Source organism: Melanerpes formicivorus, unplaced genomic scaffold (assembly GCF_026170545.1).
Source record: "Melanerpes formicivorus ecotype bairdi unplaced genomic scaffold, bMelFor1.0.p_v2 SCAF_7, whole genome shotgun sequence".
NCBI classification, from domain to species: Eukaryota; Metazoa; Chordata; class Aves; order Piciformes; family Picidae; genus Melanerpes; species Melanerpes formicivorus.
In genome coordinates this window covers 1,389,348-1,402,650 of record NW_027142359.1, presented here as the reverse complement: position 1 = coordinate 1,402,650, position 13,303 = coordinate 1,389,348, and the positions used below count along the sequence as shown (strand labels likewise).

The following is a 13,303-nucleotide window of genomic DNA, read 5'->3' as shown; positions in this document are numbered from 1 at the left end:
TCTGTATGGTAGCAGAGGCAGGATGTTTGTGCAGAGCTTATCCAAGACATGCTGTGTTTGGAAACAGGTTGTGTTTCTCTCACTCTGGTGAGTCTCCCTTCTGCTGAGGTCAGGTAAGTGATAAACACATTGTGCAGAGTGGAAACTGCCAACTGTCAGCCAGGCAGAAAGGTGCAGCCTGAGTTTGTGGTGGAAAACCTGAAGTGATATTTATTATAGCATAAGCCAATCTGATTTCCCTCTAGTTTGCATCAAGGGAAGAGGGGCCATGACAATTCTGGTCTCTCACACTACTATCTAGCATAGCCATTCCACATGAGATATCAACACTGGTTTGTCCAGGAGCTCCAACATTTCTTCACCTTTGTCCCCAGGCTTCAGCCCCTGCATTACAAGGCTGATGAAGTGTCTTTTCCTGAGCTGCCAAAGCACCTGAGATTGGCCCCTGCAAGATTCAGCACAATCTAAAGTTATTCTTTCCCCTCCTGCAGGTGTTGGCTTCTGTCATAAGATGGTAGCAGGGCAGCTCTGCAAGTGTGTGCAAGCAAGTTACAAACATTCTACTAGCAGTTTGCAGGAGGTAGACTGGGTTTCAGATATTCATGAGAATTCCCTAGAAGCTGCTACTGCAAACACTTCACCAGCTAAGGTTAGTAACTAGTCAGAGGCCCCTGGAAACACTTGAACAGAGAGAATGTACGAAGACGTCAGGACTGAAGGCCACGATCACTTCTCAGGTTAATTTCACGCAAGGAAATGGATCAAGAGAAGTGTTTTGCTCTCCTGAACTGCAGCACTTCCACAGCACAAGGCTGACATACTGGTTACACATTATTCAAAGCTACCCTTCTGCAAACAATTGTCGCGATTTCAGTTGTTTATTCTCCACATATTCCCAGTCTGGCAGAACTGTGTAAATATCCAGCTTGGCAACTGCAGGCAGCCTTCAGTGATTTCCCTGGAAACAGTGTGGACTGGAGGCTGTGCAATGTACATGCACAATCAGGGTCTTGTGTGATGGTGACTTGTCAAATCCACTCCAGTGCACCAACTCATCAACCAATTGCACAGCTAAGCACTTACTGATTAAAAAAAAAAGATACACACACACTGCCATGGAAATGACTAACAAGCAGCAGTGCTGGTCCAGAACAAAGCAGCAGCCACCAATGCAGCTAGTCCCACAGAATTTTAACTAGGTGCTATTAACCTCACTTAACAGGAGCAGAGTTTGCTGTGGGTAGGTAGCACTGAAGGGCCAATGTTTGAATCAGCAATGCATTACTCTGGCTTGACAGTAGAACAAAAGCAAGGGGAAGTAGCTCTGAATCAGGCCTTTCCACAAAGTAACTTTCTCATTCCAGCTAACACTAAAGCTGCCTATCAGGTCTCATGCTTGCAAATGACAACAAGGCAGTGTCTATATTTGATTAAGGTGCTGCAGGGAAGCAGATGAGCAGCTGCCATTCTCCACAGCCTCTTCCTTCCAGACTGCTTCTGATCCGAGATAAAAGTGCCTGTGCACATACACATACCTAGACACAACAGGGAAGCACCCAGCAAATGCCAAGTGTATTATGAGAGCCACGGAGCAAATCTGCAGCTGATGCAAGCCAGCAGCTCTACAGACACTGCTGCTGTACTGCTGATTCACTTTCACTGAAAACCAGACATTGTTTATTCCCAGAAACAAGAGGCATGGAAATGCTCACAGAGATAACCTGGGGGCCAGTGTGACACATGCTCTGTGTCCCTTGGCCCTGATCTGCTCTGAGATGCAGTGACCTAACCAGATGCACCCTAGCTGGTTGCCATATGACCCAGGTAATAGCTTTTACTGCAGGAAACAGGCTGCTGACTAGAAGGAAATGCAGACAAATCCTTCAGACAGCCTAACAATTCCAAAAGGTCATCCTGCACAGTACAAATGTGATTGTTCCTGCCTGCCTTATGGTTTGTGTTTAACTTTCTCCAACAATTAAGCAAATGAGAAGACTGCTGATTGAATCCAGACCTCCTAGCTGCTATCCAGGTGCCTTAGCCAGCTGAGCTGCTAAATCCTACAGCTTGGCCTGTCTGACTATAAGCTGATGTGGGGGCTTTGAGAATTAAGAGTGGTTTTGTTTATGCATTCCTTCCTCCTGCTGTCTCTCTTCAGAGCTGATTTTAAATCTTTTGGGAGACAAGCTATTTGAAAGGCATAAATTCAGTTTTACTGACAACATCCTCTAATGTTTATCTGAAATCGTAGGACACAGTTTTGGGTTCAGAAAAAGAGATCTTTACATTTCCTAGAATCAGTAGTACATGGTGGAGCACCACCCTGGCCAGCAGTGGGAGGCACCCAGCTTCAAAATCCAGAGGGTGTAGCACTCGCAATGCAACCCAAAACAGGAGGCCCAAGCACATCTAGAACGGGCGCTAAACAAATGGGCTCAGCCAGCCAGAGGAGCACATGGACACTACTAACACAGTTAGGGAAGGGAGTGTTTCTACCTGGAGACTGCTGAGTTCTCTCCAAGCTCTTGAATAAATGGAACTTATTTTCAGTTTATTGTTGCTCAAATACAGTTCCCGCAGCTTTGTCATCCCAGACAAAGTCCCTTTTGGGATGACGCTGATCTCGTTCTCCTTCAGCTTCAGAACCTGCACGTTCTTTGGGAAGCCAAAGGGCACAGTGTGGAGATTGTTCCCAGAAAGATCCAAGGACTTCAGTTGCCTCAGTTTACGGAAGGCCTCCCGATGGATCTGGGGACTCTTGAGCTTATTGTAGCTCAGGTTCAGCTCTTCAAGGAAGTAGGTGGTGGCAAAGTCATTCCTGTTGATCTCAGAGATCTGGTTGTGAAGGATCATGAGCGTTTTGACTCGCCGAGGCAGCCCGCTGGGGATCCTCTCCAGCATGTTATTGTACAGGTGGACAGTGTGCAGCTTCTTCAGGCCCTGGAAGGCTAAGGGGTGAATGCCTCGGGCTTTTAGTTTGTTATTGTGAAGCAGAAGGTACTCCAGGTTCTTAATTTGGGTCAGGACATCTCTGCCAATCACCTTAATTGCGTTCTTCTCCAGGTGGAGGAGGACGATGTTCCGAGGTAACCCGCTTGGGATCTGTGAGAGGTTATTGCTTGACAAATCCAGATATTCCAGACTAGACAGTTTCCTTGGGAAAGCAGGAAAGAAAACACTCTCCATTTAGATTCTGCATGGGGAAACAACCACCAACTTCCCCTAGGACTTCACAATCTCTGCTTTAGAGTCTTTTCTACCCAATACAGCCTCTACTGCCACCATTTTTTTGTCTCATGATATGACTGACATGGACAGCAAAGCAGGGAGCTCCAGGGATTAGGGCTGGGCACTCCTACTGCTCCCCAGCCACACTAGCAAGAGAACCTGCTAGCACCCACAGACATCCAAACTGTCATCAGCTGAGACCTGATATTGGTTCTGCAGTCTGATACCACCTCAACTGACATCACAGATAGCAGCATATGAGGAATTTCAGTGAGCACAAGAAAGATGCCATGGGAGCACCATTACAGCACAGAATTCAGCTCTCAGACTAATTCTCTCTGGAAGCATCTAGTGAAGCTGAAAAGCAGGTCTGCTCTTTAGATGATAAAATCCTGCTCTTGTGAAAAGCAGAAATGCTAATTCAGTGTGTCTTAGGCTAAGGCAGTGAACTTGTCCTGACCCTCCAGCATTATGGAAGTGAGTCAGGGCTAGAGCTGCTTTGTGTAAGCTACTGAATCTGGAATCCATGGACTCAGTTGAAGCTAAAATAAATCCTGAGACCAGCCACTTATACCAACTGGATGTGGATCAATGGTATTACATGCCAAGACTGAGGAGCCCTGTACTGCCTTGGAATTCAAGTCAGTTTCTCAGTTCAAATGGAGGCTTTTCATCTTCATGGCACTACATAACCCACTGCAGATGACTAGGAAGTTTTCAGGACTCACAAGAACTAATGACACTAATAGCTGGTTACTAAACTGCTGGTCACAGCTGCCCAAGCATGCTCTAAACCAGGAAGTCTACTATGTAGGCAAAAGCATTTCACTGCTGCAAGGTGTAACATCTCCCCAGCCTAGGTACCTCCCAACAGTGCTGTACTGAGCTGTACAGACAGCAGCACAAGACAAAGGAGCAATATTCACTCCCTCTGCTGACTGTGCCTGGTGTATCAGCCATAGCCACTGTACCCTACAATCCAAATCTTAAACAGAGATCGTATGCACCATGTGAGCTGGAGTGGACACAATGCAGCTATGGTAAATCACTAAGGGAGGTTTCTGGGAGTGGAAAAGCAAATCACAGTTTGATATTGCAAAGTCTGGAGTTCAGAAGTATTCACAGAATTAAGTCACAGGAAAGACAGATTCTGTGATCTGGGTGCTTAGGGAGAAAAGGGGCAGCACTCGGTGCAAGCAGAGACACAAACTTTCTGAAGGGTTAAGTCCCAGGCTAAATTTAGGACAGCCAAAGGCTATTTCTGCTGCAGGAGTCTGAAGCAAAGCTTTTGCAGCCATCTGGCTATTGAGCAGAACCATTGCATCTCTGCCTACTGCAGTAATCATCTGCACTGGGGTACAGCTGTGCCAGGAACTCACACCTCTGTATCTGTGACTGCTTGCAAGTGACCTCCACAGGAACACAGATGTGGCTTTGGTGAAGACGGAGGCCTGGTTTTAATACCCAATGAACTGCCCTTGACACTGGAGAGTCCCAAGTACCCTCAACTTTGGGCTGATGTGGAAGAACAGAGGCCAGCTTTCACCACTGTTCTAGGTGGCCTTTTCCCAGCAGGCACTTAGGACCTGCTGTGATTTGGTCTGTGGCAATCAGGGAGTGATACAGTCTGATGTTCACTGTTGTGTCCTCGGAATAAAAGTATCCTGCAGCACGAATTCAAACCACCCACCTAGAGCTTTGTTTTTGAAGGACAGCACCTGCAGCTAAGGCTTCCCACACAGCAGAGAAATGTACAGTGTCATGGGGTTTTTAATATAGAACACAGAATTAACCAGGTTGGAAGAAACCTTCAAGATCATCAAGTGCAACTTATCACCCAACACCACCTAACCAACTAAACCATGGCACTAAGTGCCTCATCCAGTCTTTTCTTAAACATTTCCAGTGATGGTGACTCCACCACCTCCCTGGGCAGCACATTCCAATGGCCAATTACTCTTTCTGTGAAGAACTTCTTCCTAACATCCAGACTAAACCTCCCCTGGCACAGCTTGAGACTGCGTCCTCTTGTTCTGTCACTGTTGCCTGGGAGAAGAGACCAACCCCCACCTGGCTACAACCTCCCTTCAGGTAGTTGTAGATGGCAATAAGGTCTCCTCTGAACATCCTATTCTCCAAGCTAAACACGCCCAGCTCCCTCAGCCTCTCCTCGTAGGGTTGTGCTCCAGAACCCTCCCCAGCTTTGTTGCCCTTCTCTGGACACCTTCCAGCATCAAAACATCTTTCTTAAACTGAGGGGCCCAGAACTGGACACAGTGCTCAAGGTGTGGCCTAACCAGTGCTGAGTACAGGGCACAATGACCTCCCTGCTTCTGCTGGCCACACTATTCCTGATCCAGGCCAGGATGCCATTTGCCTTCTTGGCCACCTGGGCACACTGCAGGCTCATGTTCGGCTGCTGTTGACCAGCACCCCCAGGTCCCTTTCTGCCTGGCTGCTCTCCAGCCACTCTGACCCCAGCCTGGAGCACTGCATGGGGTTGTTGTGGCCAATGTGTAGAACCTGGCACTTAGATGTATTAAATCTCATAGGCATGGTTTACTGTGTGCTTTGTTCAGTCAGTGCCAGAAGAGGCACACACAGACAGAGGTACCAACTACAGAGCTCAGGCTCACCAGAAGGTTTCGTTGTCCATCCCTTCATTAGTCAAGTAGTTGTTCTGCAAATACAGCTCCCGCAGACCTGTGAGTTCACTGAAGGCTCCTTTGGGGATCTTCTCCAGCCTGTTGTTCTACAGTCAGCAGAAGCACAGAGCTTGTTATTTGGCATGAAACCACACAGGACGTTCACAAACCAAACATAAAACCGAATTCCATGTATACATTCCCCACAGAAACTGCTGGGATTCTAAAAGGCTAGGTAAAGCACTAGGAAGTCTAAAAGGACAGCTGAAACATTCACAGTAGATTGGTTAAGCTTCCCACAATCCCCACACACAGAGTAAAGTGATGGCCAGACTGGACCAGACTCATGTGCTAACTAATACACAGTGGATACCACCACAGTCCCATTTGGCTAAGAGCCTCAATGAATAGTGATAGGGGAAAAAAAATTTAAAGATGTGTATTTTTACATCTAAAGTGCACCTCTGGAGCACTTCTGGTCCACTACTGGCTGTCATTTCTCATTGTCCTGCTTTTTCCCCAGCCAAAACACCAAGGTAAAGGCTACTACTGACAGGTGGTGACTTGACAACAAAATGCTCATTTCTCTCTTGAGCTTTCCTGCCCTCTGGATAGCTGGGGACAGCAGGGAAGGACAAAATTATGAAGTGTAAGTCTCAAAGTCTGAAACCCCTGTGGGAGATATTTATTACCTACAAATGGCCAAAAAATGCAAGGGAACAGTAACTTCACACTTTGCAGAGAAGTTCCAGATGTTTGCAGGAGCAGGCTGTTTGCTTTTACTTTTCTCAAAGCTGGAGTAACCTGTTTTCTACAAGACTTTAATGGGAATTACCAAGGAAATCTTCAAGGGAAGAAAGGCTTGGAGACAACACAGTGCTGCCTAAGTCCAGGGGCTGATAACTGGCTCCAGCCTACAGACATCCAAGGAGCTGTCAACACCAGGAGCATGTGGAACCAGGACTCCCTGCCACTGCAGCTCTCCCATTGTTAATGAGGCTGGGATCTCCAACACAGACATGATGAAGTGTTTTTATCAAAATCAGATGATGTGGAATTAAAAATGCTGGAAACTAGCTAATATCACAACTTCTGCTACTGCACTGTGGCTGGAGAAGTTGTAGCAGCAAAAAGCCATCACAGATCCAAACTTTCCCTGTGTTGTCGGCATTGCCAGCTCAGTAGCAAACAGCAATCACTGATCCCAGGAAACAGTTGTCTGTGTGAAAGGAGTCAGAGAGCAAAGCCAGCACATAATGGGTAGGCAGCTGTCAGGAAAACCAGCATCACCAGTGGCAAACAGAACTGGGAGGCCAGTCCCTGGATGGCCATGGAGAATGATTTACCTCCTTGTAGCAATGAATGCATTAATGCAGGGGGGAGAGCAACAATGCTGCCATATAGGCATTTGCATATAGGCATTCACTCCTCTGAAAGCACAGAAAATCATTTTTGATCACTGTGAGAACTTCTGGTGTTTTACAGAAGCACACTGCTACTTGTGAACAGAAAAGGAGGGATATTTGAGACACCAACAGAGATGGGCTTAGGAGTGTTTCCAAGTTCACTGGACTGGCTTGGCTCTGTGGTTTCACTCCCAGCCACCTACACAGTACTTGGGCACAGCCCTAAAGCAATAAAGAAACTTGTTGCTGTTACCTTTAGGTGTAGTTTATAGAGTGCTGGAGGAAGATTCTTTGGAACATACTTCAAGAAATTGCTGGACATGATGAGTATCTCCACATTACCAGAACCATTGAACATATTGTCAGGTAGCCCAGCATCTGAAAGCTTGTTGTTATGCAGATACACAGATCTGTTCAGAGGAGAAAGAAACAGAATCAGACTGAGATCTGGGGGGGCTGTTTGCCAAGAGAAAGCTGCTTAAAAACATATTTCAATCTTTTCTTCTTTCCCTGAGATAATTAAGACCTGTTTTAAAAACGTGGCCTTTCATTTAGCAAGGGATCAAGATGCAAACCCAAATGGTTGGTCCAAGTTCTCTCTGAAACTTAAGTCTATTCAAACTCCAAACCTGCCTGTGAATACACATTTCACAAGGACCTTCATCTTCTTAATTGAGAAACTGAGTCTAGGATTGTGCAGTGCTTTGAAACAAAGCATGTCAGTGTGGTGGCCTCACTCCAGGGCCTTTGAACTGATTGATAGTTGTGTTTAATTTATATTTGGCATCAAATCTGGGCTCCTTGGGCTTCCAAAACTGACCTGCAGATCTTTTCAGAAAAGACCCTCTCTCACCACTCCGTTCTTTCTGCTCCCATGAAGGCTTGGAGACACCTCAGGTAGGTTTCTCTCCTACTCTTAGGGATGGAGGATTAACAGAAAGACAGCAGATACACTCAATCTGGTGTTAACAAACCTCTGGGATCAAGACAAAGACAGTTTATTATTTTCCCTTTGTCCTTCTTACTTTTAGTCTTTAGTATCCATAGAAGAGTTTCTCTAATCAGGTACTGTAAATAGATCATTTTTATTTTACCCTTTGATTCTGTATCAAACAATGGACCCCTGTGAAGTTATTCCTGCATTTCGTTGCCTTAGCTGCTAAATGAACTCATTTGACTTCTTTTTAACAAAAGAAATGACAGAGTTTTAGAAACATAGAATTGTCAGGGTTGGAAGGGACCTCAGGGATCATGAAGTTCCAAGCCCCCTGCCATGGGCAGAGACACCTCACATTACATTAGGTTGCTCAGAGCCACATCCAGCCTGGCCTTAAAAACCTCCAGGGATTAGGTTTCCACCACCTCCCTGGGCAACCTGTGCCAGTGTCTCACCACACTCATGGGGAAGAACTTCTTCCTAACATCCAATCTGAATCTACCCATTTCTAGTTTTGCTCCATTCCCTCTAGCTCTATCACTCCCTGACACCCTAAAAAGTCCCTCACCAGCTTTCCTGTAGGCCTCTTTCAGATACTGGAAGACCACAATAAGATCTCCTTGGAGCCTTTTCTTCTCCAGACTGAATAACCCCAAGTCTCCCAGTTTGTCTCCATAGGAGAGGAGCTCCAGCCTTCTGATCATCCTTGTGGCCCTTCTCTGGACACCTTCCAGCACATCCAGATCCTTCTTGTAGTAGGGGCTCCCGCTGCCCAGACACAGTACTCCAGGTGGGGTCTCACCAGAGTGGAGTAGAGGGGGAGAATCACCTCCCTCGACTTGCTGGCTAAGTTTCTCTTGATGCAGCCCAGGATCTGGTTGGCTTTCTGGGCTGCAAGTGCACACTGCTGGCTCATGTTGAGCTTCTCATCCACCAGCACCCCCAAGTCCTTTTCTTCAGGGCTGCTCTCAAGCCAGTCCCTGCCCAGCCGGTATCGGTTCCTGGGACTGCCCCAACCCAGATGCAGGACTTTGCTGACTTTGATTCACTCTTCCTTTCCTATGTTTGTCCCAAGGTGCAGCAGGCAGCTAAAACTGTTGACAAGTTTAAAGCATTATCAAAGTGTGCTTGGCTAACTTGCCCTTGCATTCTCCACCAGTTGCAGAGAACTTGGCAACACTTTTCTGGAAGCAAGGAAGGAAAAGCTCAGTATGGAAACACAGCAGTGTGATCACACACTGCAGGGAGGTCAGAGCCATGCTGAAAATGCTGCTCACCCTGCATCTCAGCTGCACTTTTAACTCACAAATATTTGCCTTTCTCAAAATCTTGCTTTCCAACTAACCACTCTCAGCTGAGACCATGAACTCTGCTGGGGGAAAATGAACCAAACGACACAACTGTGTTAGGATTTTGGAAACAGCAATCTTGGAAACCAAATGAGTTACTACTACTCTCAGTAGAATCAGCAGTGGTATAGCAGGGTATGAAAATCACTTCAGAAAAGTGCAAGGATTTTAGTATGAAATCAAAACACAGCAGCCTCTGCAGCTCAGCTTTTAAGGAAGACTGCAGGTATAGATCCAGCTCTTTCATGGCGAGACATTGCCAGAAAGCACGCAGTGACTCAGCCTTCAGCTACACAACTAAAAGCCTGGTAAGAACAGAGTAGCTTCAGCTCTCAGTAAATTCAGTGGGAATGGAGAGCTCCCTAGGAGCCCAGCTGGGTTAGCTATGGTTACCCACTTCCAAACGTGGATGCAGAAATTGTTACCAGTAAAGCCTGAGATGTCTTTGCAGGACTAAGATGCTGCAGCATCTGTATAGATTGCTTAAAACACTTTGGGGAAAAAAGCATCATCTCACAGGAAGTGGTCTGTGTGAATTTGAGATGGACCAAGGTGCTGCACCAGATCCAGCTGAGAAATCACAGCATGAAATCCCAATATCCTGGGATAGCCCAGTCTGTCCCTTAGGACTCTATCTTTTTGGAGGCCTTTGTGATCTTCTTAAAGGCACCTGTACCTTAAACCACCACACCTGGGGGTATGAACCCCTTCTGAAGGTGCTAAATTGCTTAGCTTTCATCTAGCCGAGTTCTACTCAACTGCACTGAGCACTCTCAGCCTGATTTCATTTTTTTGCAGTGAGTGGACTGTAACAGTATCAGGGATTTCTAAGCAGTTCATCTCCATTTTGAGAAACCAAAGCTGCTCCTTTCCACTCATAACTGATACACAATAAAAAATGGAGACCATTTCATTTTTATCTGTGCAAAAGGGGCTGGCAGCTAGTAAAAGCCCTTGGAATGTGTTTGTCTGAAAGCTTATTTGATCTCTCATGCAGAGAATAACAAACAGTCTGCTTCTTTCCAAAAAACATAAGCAGGCAATGACATGGCTTAAATCAGCTATTTTCTTATCAGCCACCAACTGCACCCAAGCAGTGACAGAACTCTATTGTAATTTCACTTCCCAGCCCCTTACCTCAGGTTTGGTTTCTGTCCAAAGGTGAGCCCATATATCTTAGTCAGATAATTGGCTGCAAAATCTGCACTGATCAAGGTATTTGGTAGGAATTTTGGAGCCACTGTTAGCTGCAAAAGAAACACACAGGCCCATTCCAATTAAATGCAACAAACCTTTTAACCAAGTATTAGATCAGCAGCAAAACACTTGGGAATTTATTTTCTCTAAAGAGGTAAAAATAAACTAAACTGAATGCAGAGTGCACGAACAAAACCAAATTGTCCTCACTCGCTAATCTCTCCAGGAAGGAGACAGACTTTTGCTCAGAGATATGCGAGTGTTTGTTTTGGTTGGAAGAGTCCTGTCTCCTTTTGATGGAGGAAAACAAGAAATTGTTATTCAGAGAGCAAACATTTTGCTTATTATTGTTCCTAGTTCCCCAGCCTGCTGTGCCAAAAAGGTCCAACCACCTCACAGTGGCCTGCTGCTCTCTTATGGAAGCCTCTTGCAGGAGGAAGTATCACTTCATGTGTCAGTTCCAACACTGCATCCAGTTACAGCCATCTTTTCCACAGAGGAGAGGGCAGGGATGCTTCTGAGCCAAATGATGGAATATCAGATAGGACTTCCAAGCACAGACCTACTGTACAGTGATACTTTGTTCATTAAACAAGTCATGTGCCAGAAACAAAATACAGAAAGGTCCTGTCTCCAAAACTTTATAGTTGAGGGGAGGTGTAGGATTTGATGGTTCTGCTCTTGGTCTATTGCTGGGCTTATGAGTGACTTAAAAAAGAGTAATGCTAGGAACATCTGCATCTGACCAGATCTGATCAGTGGGGTAAAAACTAATGATCAAAGAAGATCAGTTGTATAGAGTAGCTGAATAATACAACAGTGAGGTGCACTGAGTGGCTGCTAACAGCAAAGTCCTTCATCTAAGAGCCAAGAATATGAGTTACAACACAGGCTGGAGGAGAGGCTTCTGCAAAGCATGAACACAGAAGATGCATGCACCAAGCTGAAGCCCTTGGGAAACAATTGCTGAACACAATGCAGTAGTAGATATGATCCTTGAGTACAAAAGCAGAAGACTACTGACTTGCAGGAGACAGGTGCCATCCCCGTGGTTACAGGTGTTAACTACAGCACCAGTGAGCTTACTCTTACAATATTGTATGTACACACTGATGGGCTCTGGAGAGAACAGCTTTTGTAGGCAGATGCTCAAGTCTCTGTCATATAAAGCTTGGAGATCACAGAAGATCATCCAGTCCAGCCCCCCTGCCAGAGCAGGATCACCTAGAGCAGATAACACAGGAACACATCCATGTGGGTTTTGAATACCTCCAGAGAGGGAGACTGCAGAACCCCGCTGGGCAGCCTGTTCCACTGTTCTGTCACCCTCACAGGGAAAAAAAAATCTTCCTCATGTTTCCATGGAACTTCCTATGCCTCAGCTTCCACCATTGTCTCTTGTGCTGCCATTGGGCATCACCCAGCAGAGCCTGGCTCCATCCTTTGGGCACTCACCCTGCACATCTCTATCAACAGGAATAAGGTCACCTCTCAGTCTCCTCTTTTCCAAGATAAAGAGCCCTCAGCTCCCTCAGTCTCTCCTTGTAAGGAAGATGTTCCACTCTCTTAATCATTTTTGTGGTTCTGTGTTGGGCTCTTTCAAGCAGTTCCCTAAGGTCCTTCTTGAACTGAGGGACCCAGATCACAGTGAGAAACTCTGGACAGTGGATGACAGGCACTCATCTGACTAGGAAGGTCTGACAGAGCCTCAGAAAGCAATGAGCCTGTACTGTGACATGATGCTGGAGATTCAGACACAGGAAACAGACCTCACCATTTTCATTCCTGTGGCACAGTAAAGCTTTCCTCCTGCAACACAGGCTGTTAGGTCATAACTTCTGTACAAAACACAGGGCATGGCTCAGATATGTGAAATGAGAGGCACCAGAACCACAAGAAAGGAGGTGAAAGGAAAAGAAATTTCATCCAGAAAGAATTTTCACTTGCTCAGGAATTTGCTTTGGCATTTCGGCACTTAGTCATGAGACTAACTGACCTTCGCTGGGGGACTGCTTGAAGGATTAATGCTGGATTGTTGTAACTTAGCAACAATAAAGTTGACTGAGTAGCTTTGCCTAATTATCAGCCTGCATTTCTCCAGCTGCAACTTTCTTGCAGCTTTTAGTCCTGGATCTTCCTTCCCATGAGGCGGGTGGTGTTTCTCCACTGCTAGCTCATGAATTGAGCAATGCACTCAGGATTACATGAAAGTTCTGACCAGATTTGGAACAAGTTTCCTTGCTTATAACCAGGTTTGATATCATCAGAAGTACTGGATCCAGGTGAACCCTTTTTCACTTTGGAGATAAGAGGAAACGTAAAGCCTTCTGTCACCAAAACCACCAGCTTACAGTAAATAATGACAGCTCAGGATGTGGCCTACACTTTGGTGGGAGAGGTTTCTGTTATTCACAGTATCACAGTTGGAAGAGACCTCAAAGATCATCAAGTCCAACCTGTCACCACAGACCTCATGACTAGACCATGGCACCAAGTGCCACGTCCAATCCCCACTTGAACACCTCCAGGGACGGTGACTCC

The 13,303-nt window shown here is 46.0% G+C and overlaps 1 protein-coding gene across 1 annotated transcript in view; it reads right to left on the bottom strand.

Moving 5' to 3' along the window:
• PODN (podocan) overlaps positions 1-13,303 on the bottom strand; it is a 108,588-nt gene that overhangs the window by 85,520 nt on the left and 9,765 nt on the right. Inside the window, exons 6-9 of the mRNA XM_068140618.1 lie at positions 10,703-10,812; positions 7,533-7,689; positions 5,865-5,980; positions 2,497-3,154 (exon numbers count right to left, since the gene is read on the bottom strand). Coding sequence (XP_067996719.1) covers positions 2,497-3,154; positions 5,865-5,980; positions 7,533-7,689; positions 10,703-10,812 — 1,041 coding nt within the window. The remainder of the gene's footprint in view (positions 1-2,496; positions 3,155-5,864; positions 5,981-7,532; positions 7,690-10,702; positions 10,813-13,303) is intronic.